This window comes from Grampus griseus (genome assembly GCF_964374135.1).
Source record: "Grampus griseus genome assembly, chromosome: 4".
Taxonomy (NCBI): domain Eukaryota; kingdom Metazoa; phylum Chordata; class Mammalia; order Artiodactyla; family Delphinidae; genus Grampus; species Grampus griseus.
The window spans coordinates 8248269-8258418 of record NC_138997.1 but is presented as its reverse complement, the minus strand read 5'-3'; the positions used below and the strand labels follow the sequence as shown (position 1 = coordinate 8258418).

General features: G+C 45.0%; 1 protein-coding gene across 1 annotated transcript; it reads left to right on the top strand.

Moving 5' to 3' along the window:
* Nucleotides 1-6541: 6541 nt before the first annotated feature.
* Nucleotides 6542-9254, top strand: GPRIN3 (GPRIN family member 3; the record flags this gene model as incomplete). The annotated part of the gene is made up of 1 exon (XM_082652777.1): nt 6542-9254. The coding sequence occupies one exon, from the start codon at nt 6542-6544 to the stop codon at nt 8888-8890; it is 2349 nt and encodes a 782-aa protein (XP_082508903.1). The 3' UTR covers nt 8891-9254.
* Between the last annotated feature and the right edge of the window lie 896 nt (nt 9255-10150).

Below are 10150 nucleotides of genomic sequence, written 5' to 3'. Positions count from 1 at the left end.
TATGTTTTTCCAAAACACTGTGGAACAAAAGAAGAACTGAATAGGGAAGGGATGCAGTGTGTTTCTCACAAGCCTTTACTAAAGTAGTCGTTATAACTGAAAGTCCACGACACTGTTGTTGGCACTAAGCAAAGCAGCCCGCCTGTCTCTTCAGCCCTTCTGATTCGCTTCAGATGCAGTTCGAAGGGAAGAACCAGTGTCTCAGCTGGCGTCTTTGAAGAGTGCATCTGAGGCAGCTATTCGCATGAGGGTATGATTTTTTTTTAAAGAAAGAAGAAGCAACTGCTCTTCCCAGCCTGTGGGTGTTTCCTGGGATTGAATCACCTCCCCTTAGGACTGAACTGGTAGGATCTGCTGGGTTCAGAATGCAAATGATCCAGGCAAACGTTCCCCATTAAAGGAGGCAAACAAAATTGGATTCAATAGGATAGCAGGTGACATTTTTTTCTTTATCCTTTTCTCGAGGATTAATAGTCTCTTATGTTTCACCTCACTCTTCTCTAAGGGTCTTTGTACCATCCATCTGAAGGCTGCTGTCCGATGATGGGTGGAGACGGGGATACCAAGGTCCCTAGAACACTTGCCTAATATGACTAAAGCGTTCTGATGGCATCCTGGAGCCAGGGCAGCCGTTGTGAAGTGGGCGAAGGTAGCTGCTACCCTCTGGATCATCACCATCACCTGCAGGGTATCAGCATCTTGCTGGTCTGGAACTGCCAAGCCTCTCTCCATCCTTTCTGTCTAATGCTCTTCCCACCGGAGCAGCTTTGGAGAAAGACACAAAGGGCTGAGATTCCCCGCTACCTGTCTTATTAATCAAGGGTGTCTGTTATGAAAATAGGTAGCGTGGCAGCCTAGTGGAACCTACTGTTTTCAGAATGAGCAGAGTTGATGTCAGCTTTCAACAAGCCGGGCTTTTCATAAAGTGACCAGTTACGAATGCCATTGTAGTCGGTGTTAGTACCATCCAGGCTGCTGCTAAGTTGCAAACGACTTACAAAAAGAAGTTTCCCTCTCCTTTGAAGATAGATGGATGATAGGTGATAGACAGACAGATAGATAGATAGATAGATAGATAGATATACTATTTTTTCTTTCCATTTTCTTTGCAGAGTTACAGATAACATGGAAGGGGCCCAGGCATTACCGTTCATTAGAATTCAGTTCAGCTGGAATTAGATGTATTCAGCCTTGAGTAGGTGACTTAATCTCTGAACCTCAGTTTCCTTCCCTGTAAAAAGTCGTTAATGTGTACCCTGCAGCCTTGCTGCGTTGCTGGAACAAGCTTTCAATCTTTGCTCACAATTTTAAAGGCAAAAGCGCCGAAGGGACCTGCTGTCAAGCATCCAGTTCCCATCAGACTTAAAGACAAACTCATTTAGAGATACCGTGAGCTTCTATGGGATCCGTGCCCAATTCAGAAAGAAGTCATAATGCTCCAGAGACTCTTATAAGAAATTCCATATTTGCTGGTGCTGATGAGAAGATGAGGACTCCTTCCTTTACCGAACTTCAGTCAGTCTCTTCTGAGCCCACTTCTTAATCAGGCTTCAGTCTTGGGCTTCCCTGTCTGTCCTTGCAGAGCAAGAATCCTGCTAAGCCAGTTTAGAGACAATACTCCTACCCATCGTATCTGATCATTTTCAATATCCAATCAAATTCCTCCTCCTTCACCATCCCGCAGGTGATATCTGATCACCTGACCTGCCTTCAGCAATAATCCCCCTATCCTTGATGTTTGTTCTTTTTTTTTTTTTTTTTTTTTTTTTTTGCGTTACGCTGGCCTCTCACTGCTGTGGCCTCTCCCGTTGCGGAGCACAGGCTCCGGACGCGCAGGCTCAGCGGCCATGGCTCACGGGCCCAGCCGCTCCGCGGCACGTGGGATCTTCCCGGACCGGGGCACGAACCCGCGTCCGCCGCATCGGCAGGCGGACTCTCAACCACTGCACCACCAGGGAAGCCCTTGATGTCTGTTCTTAATCATTTTCCATCCACTGACAAACCTCCCCAACACAAACCTACCCCTTGGTTGTAAATCCCCACACATTCTTGTGTATGTACGTGGAGTTGAGCTCAATCTTTCTGAATCTTCCTTATCATTTTTAACAAGTATAAGAATAATTTTTTCTTTTAACAGAGATCAAAGCTTAAATATGAGGTTTCTTAAAGAGGCTAACACAGTGCCAAACTGTCCTCAGAGGACTGAAAATTAGGTTGGGAAGTCCACTGTGTCAGTGCACTTACAACAGAGCTCTCAAACTGAGCTGCGCATTGGAGCCAGGGTAAGTTATGTAAAGGAGTGAAGCGGGCTAGGTGGGAAATGGGCAGTCTGGAGTCGGGAGCGTCCCTGCCCTCTAGAGGGACTGCCCTTATCTGCGCCACCTAGTGTTGCTACCTGGAAATGACCTTCTGAGTGGTTTTTTTTTTTTAAGAGAAGCAAGAGAGAAATCTGGATTTTTATGAAAGATCAATTCAATGGACAAAGAAAGAAAAGAAAGGAAAGGAAAGAGGAAAAGGGCAAGGAGAGAGAGGGGAAGAGGCAGGGCAGGGAAGGGAAGGGAAAATCACACAGGACACACACACAGACCTGCAGAAGGAATTTATTCAGTCTGTGGATCACCTGTTTGCAAACTCATTTTTAGGTGTTATTAAATCTTATCACAGTGGACTCCCTTGCTTTTAAAGACTTTTACTCCTCGCTCTAAACCACCAAGTAATTACATTTTTTAAATGACCTATTTGTCCAACCCATTAGAGGCTATAGATTTCTGCTGTTTGGCCGGAGAGGCGAGGGGCAGATGAGGGAGGGCTGCTTCCTGAGCTCTAGCAGTCTTTCCGGGGCTCCTGGAGGTGCTGTGACAATTACAATAGCAGATATGTTTTGAGTAGTGTTGATTTCCTATCTACCCTTGAATCAAGAGATTTCGAATTACAGGTGATAGCCAAGCAATCTGGGCTTTTCTTCTTGATTTTTTTAAAAAATTTATTTATTTATTTTTGGCTGCGTTGGGTCTTTGTTGCTGCGCACGGGCTTTCTCTAGCTGCGGCGAGCCGGGGCTACTCTTCGTTGCGGTGCACGGGTTTCTCATTGCGGTGGCTTCTCTTGTTGCAGAGCACGGGCTCTAGGCACGTGGACTCGGTAGTTGTGGCTCGCGGGCTCTAGAGCGCAGGCGCAGTAGTTGTGGCATACGGGCTTAGTTGCTCCGCGGCATGTGGGATCTTCCCGGACCAGGACTCGAACCCGTGTCCCCTGCATTGGCAGGCGGATTCTTAACCACTGTACCACCAGGGGAGTCCCTCTTCTTGATTCTTGAATTGATGGATAATTTAGCCACTATTCACAAAGCAAACATCCTTTCCAAAATAAACCAGTCCAATCAGCTCTCTGTGGGAAATGGGGGTAAACTCAGTGACTCCTGAGAGTTTAATGAAGTCCCTCGTCTTTTCTAAGTCTTTCAACTTTCAGCTGCTGAACTCTGAGGTGCTCGTATTTTACAGTCGCCTTTGGCAAGCCAGGCTTCTTGGCTCCAGCCGAGTAACACGGGAGATGTTCTGTCCTCCTGGGTTTATTAGACCTTCCAGCGTTCTGTAGCAGGTGGCCAATGTACTTGTTTTTAATTGTCTAAACCTGGGTTACAGATACATAAAATGTCAAAAATAAGATACAACCATGTTCTTATTTCTAAAAATAGCACTCTTTTAAATTCTGTTTTCATTAATATTTCATGCCATGGGTTAAATTTTTTTATTATTTTGAAGTTCGGCAGGGCTTAATAATGGCCATTTTGGAGGGAACTGGAATCAATGAACACCTTTTTTGTGCGCAGGACCCTGCACTGTGTCCTGTGGAGTGAAGAGAAAAGAATCAATAAGCTAGTTCCCTTCCCTCCTGAGACTTGAAGGACTTTGGGAGAAATGAGGCATTTATACAAGTAACAGCGGTACAAAAACAGTACATAAAAAGCACAATACAAAGGACGCAGATGACCATAGCTGTAGGATTTTGAAAAGAGAGAGAGACTTTATGACCTGAAAGGCCTCAGAAGGCTTTCAGAAAGGATATGGGATTTAAGTGGGGCTTTGAAGAATGGGTAGGCTGTTTGAGGATGAGGGGCTCAGAGAGAGGACTAAAGGTATAATAAAGACAGGTACGAAAGAGCGAGAGGAAAGATGGGCTGGCGCCAGAACAAGTGATTGCGATAGAAAACTCCAGAAAGAAAGGAATGGAGTATAAACCTGGGGACATGGTTTGAATGAGCAGAAAGCTGTCAAGACCAAGCATATTTAACCCATTAATACGAATAATGAAGTTAGAAGGAAGAGCTGGTTTGGGGAAGAAGATAAGTTGGATTTATTGTTAGATGTCATATGATAGATCAGCCAAATAACATTGAACCAAAATATAAAATTATTTATTTTCAAAATCTGGGCTCAGCCAGATTTGCCTTTGCCTTACTTTGCCCCTAAAGCTGAAGTTAAGATTGTGCTGTTTGATGTATTATCCAACACATGCAAAACAGTAGGATCTTTGATTTTTGGATCTGGAAGAGTCCTTAGAAATCACATAATTCATTTCGCCAATGAGTTAATTTGGGGTGCAGAAAGATTAAGTGATTCCCATGAGGTCACAGAACCTATGAGTGATAGAGGTAATATTAAAACAGTCATCTACTAATTTCTGAACCATTGCTGGAGTCTGGTTTTCCTTTCTAAAAAATGTTTATGCATAAACTCACATGAATAAATTTTCATAAATACTTTAAAAAATTCAGATATACTTTTTAAAATGTACTTTTAAAATCCAAAATACTTTTGGATACCTCCATCTCTTTTTCCCTGTTTCCAAAGTCATCACACTCCCTCCATTTACCACCTAGTATGTCTCATTCTGTATATTTTTAGAATTTACATAATCATACACAAACACATCTGTACACACCCACATAACACATACATTTGTAGTGTTTTAGGTCATTGTTTTAAGAAATGAAAACATGTATATTCTTCTCTGTACCTTGCTTTTCTCATTCAGCCATACCTTGGGGAAATTTCTCCCAAGTGAAAAGTTATAGTCTAATTAACTGTTTATTTTAATGGTTGTATAATGCTGTACCGTAGAGCTTTGTCATGATTTATTCTGCCTTCCCACCTACTCAAGGAGATCAGTTTATTTTGAATCTCTTGTCTCTACAAATAGTACTTCAATAAACATACTTGTACGTATATCTACATATGCTGGTATTTTATTTCTATGGATAGGATCACTGAGTCAAGGACGTGTGTATTTTTAGTTTTAAAAGCAAAACTGCTTCCCTAAGAAAGCTGCAACAATACACATTTGCACATACAATTAATGAAAATACTTCCCTTCACTAGATCTCCGCAGGCCATGCTGTTATAACATTTTTTTTTAAGTTTTTGCAAGTGCAATTGGTGTAGAGTAAAATCTCGTTGTTACTTTATTTGCATTTCTTTGAGTACAAATGAATTTGATCATCTTTTCATAAGACTGTTGGCTATTGGATTTCCTATCTTGCACACTGTTCCTTCATATTCTTTATCCATTTTTCCAGTGGATTATTTTGTCTCCTTGTACATTTTTAAGAGCTTCTGCTATATTACAGATATTTTTGCCTGTCCTCCAGGGTTGCGAATGTTTTTAAACCTATCGTATCTGTTCGTCATCTTTTGCCATACGCAAAAATTTTGTCATTTTTAAGTCACCTATGCTGATGCTTTCTCTCATAGATTTTGTATTTTCTGCCTTTGCCAAAAGAAGCCTTCCTACCCTGCCCCTGGGTTACATTTATGATCCTACATGTTCTTAACAGGATTATTTCTTTCTTTATTTTCCATTTTAACCTTCAATCTCTCTAAGTCCATCTAAGATTTATTTTTGGAATTGGTGTAAGATAAAGATCTAGTTTTCTTTTCTTCTGGTTGAATAGTTTGCCAGCCCCTTATATTAAATAACGCATCCTTTTGTCACCAAATTGAAACGCCTTTTTTATCATATATTGAATCCTCATTTATATCTGGATCTATTTCGAGATATTCTATTCCGCATATCTGTTTAGGCCCATTTCAATACTTACTCATTTGATTACAGTAGCTTTATAGGATTTTCTGATACCTGGTAAATCGGATTACTCAAATGAGGTAGTTATCAAGTGCATAGGTAAATACATTAAAAACCTATTTGCTAGACAGCGATGGGATGCAAGCAGAAACTAATATATCAAAATAATACCTGTATAATTAAAATAATTTTTCCAGAATCTTTCTTCCCAAGATCTATTTTTATACCAAGAGATATGGGAAGAGAAGTTTTCATGGGCTTATGAGATCTCATACAAGTGACAATTTGGTGTAGTTTCAATCCGCAAATGCTGTACTGTATTAATGGTACTGTTTCCTTGATTCACAGATTGGTCCTTCAGAGGAATCATCTCTGATTGCATCTTCACTGTGAGCTACAACTGCTTCCCAGTGGGAGCGCTGCTCAGGGGAGAGCTCTGAGATTTTCCCGAAGAGAAATTCCATGGGGACTGTACCTGACCCTCTGAGATCGGCTAAAACCTCCCTGATTGCAGCTTCTGGAAAAGAAGAGGACCTGGGAGAGGTTCAGGCTGCTTCACCTCAGCCTCAACCAGCCGTCCTGGGTAGGAACACCAATGGCCTTTCTGGCACTCCTGCAGAGCCAGACCTCAGTCCCAGGACAGCTGCTGAGGCCCTGATGCAGGCCAGTGAGGATGAGGCCGCGCAGCCAGCCATGTCGTCTGCTGGCATTGTCAATGAGGTGGGGAAAGCATCTCCCACGTTCAACTCTCCTGGCAATACCCAGCTGCCAGGGAGCAGGGAGCCCGCAGCGCCAGCCCCGTGTTCTGCGGCAGGAAAGGATCTGATACACGTAGCATTCACCATACCAGCCAATCAGCACACCCACCCGGCCATCCCAGGGGACCAGCCCAACTCCAGCCTCCCATCAGGACCTGAAGACACCCTGGTGAAATCACAGAGAACTGCAGACGGAGAGCAAGCTGAGAAGTCAAGTTGTCCGGTGGGAGGGATCCGTGGCAAAGATCAGGTGCCCCCTTATTCTCCTTCTCAAGAAACAATCCAGGGAATGGTGCAACCTGCAGATACAGCACCCAAGGCGTTCAGCCCTGCCTCCGCTCCTGTAGGTGGACCTGAAGGGGCAAGGCAGCAAGCCGTCTGCGATTCCCAGACAAGGTCCTGTGAATCTCCAGCCAGAGAAGTTAGATGTTCGGAGAACAGACCACCCTCTCCCACGACCTCAGACCCCCAGGCCGTGACTTCGCTGGCACCCCAATCATCCCACCTCCCTAGCGAAGGGTCCGTGTTTCCTCCGGATCCAGAGAAGATGCTGCCGCCAGCACAGCCTCAGGGGGCAAGGTTCAGAGAAGTGAGTACGATGACCAGCCAAGCTGAAAATGAGATCAAGGAGGTTCCCCCCAGGGCTCAGCAAGATGCTGAGGTGCAGGCGGTGGCCAGTGTGGAGAGCAGATCGGTGTCTACCAGCCCCAGCATTCTCACTGCGTTCTTAAAGGAAAGCCCCGCTCCAGAGCAGTTTGAACAGGAGCAGCTGCGTGTCGTCTGCCGCGGCAGTGGCCGCGTAAGCCACACGTTGGAGCTGTCTGCAAGCACCCCAGCCCCCCCGGAGGCGGGTCAGTGCCTTGGCATCACGCCAGAGGTGCACATCCAGTCAGCTGCAGCTGTTTCTGCAGCTTTCCGGGGGGAAGGTAAATCAGCGAGCCTACCGGCTGAGGTCCTTAAAACCTCATCAATCCACGTGGCATCCAGTAACGCTCAGGCTACATGTAAAGAAGATGGGAGGGCGGCGGGAATGACCCAGGTGGGGCAAGAGCCCGCCTCTCGACAGCTTTTGGGTACTAATTCTACCTCCCTGACAGCTAGCCTCAGTGACCAGATTTCTATCAGTGCAGGATGTCAAGCGGAAACAAGTCACGGATTAGGGAAATTTGAAACGAAGCCATCTGAGTTTGCAGCGGAAGTCACCAATGGCCACAAACCGGACCCAGACTGGAAACTCTCCAATTCTTGTGGGCCTGCCAGCAGAGCTGACCAGTCCGGGAACTCAGATCTCACGAATCAAGGGGACACAAGAGAGAAGAAGCTTGCATCTCCTCAGATAGTAAGAGAACAAGAATCTTCTGTCACCGATATCCTGGACCCGAGGGCAAGGGCAGAGGCCAAAACTGTACTGCTCAATCCTAAATCCCAAGAAAGTAGAGGCACTGCCTCAGCTGCCAGCCCTACACCCTCCCCAGTTAGGAGGAGCCAGGAGGGCGGCGTGGAAGAAAACAGACAGCCCAAGACAGCCACCAGCCTAAGCCTGCCGTCTGATTCCATGGGGGACTCCAGTCCCGGTTCTGGCAAGAGAACCCCTTCTCGCTCCGTCAAAGCCAGTCCCCGCCGGGCCAGCCGGGTCAGCGAGTTCCTCAAGGAGCAGAAGTTAAACGTGACGGCAGCTGCCGCCCAGGTGGGACTCACTCCGGGAGAGAAGAAGAAGCACCTGGGTGCTGATGCCAGGCTGCAGTTGAAACAGTCCAAGCGTGTCCGGGACGTGGTGTGGGACGAGCAGGGCATGACCTGGGAGGTGTACGGCGCTTCCCTGGACCCAGAGTCCCTGGGCGTCGCCATCCAGAACCATTTACAACGACAAATCAGGGAACACGAGAAATTAATCAAATCTCAAAGCAGCCAGAGCCGGAGATCCATCTCCTCGGATACTTCTTCCAATAAAAAGCTCAAAGGCAGGCAGCCCAGTGTTTTCCAGTCCATGTTGCAGAACTTCCGACGGCCCAACTGCTGCATTCGTCCTGCTCCTTCTTCTGTATTAGATTGAAAAGGAACATGTACGGGAGCCCTTGTATGCTCTTATGGTCTTCATAGATAGCCCTCTGTCTATGTCAAAGCTTAGTGTTTTCTGAGAGACCAGGAAGAGAAAGCATTAACTTGAGGAAACTGCCATTAAGGATTGTGGCGTCCTTGGATTGGGGGTCCATAAATAATACATCATTTCAGTTTGAAAGAAAGAGAAGAAGCAAACTTCACCGAAGGTTTACGACCTTAATTAAGAGGAAATAACATTCAGTGGGTTTTTTACTATGATGTTGCTTATAGAATAACATGATCATTGCCCGTGTCATTTTGTATTACTCACTCAATTTATCACACTGTGGTATTTCCATTAAAATCCCTGCTTTATATTAAAAATAGCAAAAACACTCTTAGTGAAAACACGGTTATACTTTCTAGTCCATTGCAATAAGAACGCTGATACCACACAAAACTCAAGTAGGTGATGAGAAATACCATGTAAAAAATGGAAACAGGGCTTCCCTGGTGGCGCAGTGGTTGAGAGTCCGCCTGCCGATGCAGGGGACACGGGTTCGTGCCCCGGTCCGGGAGGATCCCACATGCCACGGAGCGGCTGGGCCCGTCAGCCATGGCCGCTGAGCCTGCGCGTCCGGAGCCTGTGCTCCGCAACGGGAGAGGCCACAACAGTGAGAGGCCCACGTACCGCAAAAAAAAAAAAAAAAAAGGAAACAAATTTGACTCATTCCTCGGCCAGAAGATATTAAATAAAAGCATTTAAATGCATAAAATGCCAAATATGAAGTCATATTTGTAAACATCTGCAGATAACCCTTTTGATGAACCTTGTTATACCCGTTAATAAACGTAAGAAAGTCATATTAGGAAAAAAATTAGCACAGCATTTGACTATGAATACTGCCCACATAAAACATGAATTTATATCTACACATTTTCCTGCACTGAAGGAAAGGGTCATCTCTGTGATTGTAACTAGATTAAATTCATATTTCCTTACCCTAGAGGAAGGACGCGCGACTGAATTCTTGAAGAGAGTCCTCAAATTATTGATAATGCTAAATCGTATGTTGTTCAGGTGTTCTCCGATGACATTCTACTGAGAAAGTTATGGTTCTGGTAAGGAATTAGAAATAGCCAATTACCAAACACGTTTTTCTGTGTTGAAAAAAAGAAAGCCTCCTGAGTAACAAAAACAACAGGTTTAACTGAAACTCCTGTAAACAGGATGCATTGTTTTGTTTTGTTTTGATTTGGTTCAGTAGCTTCT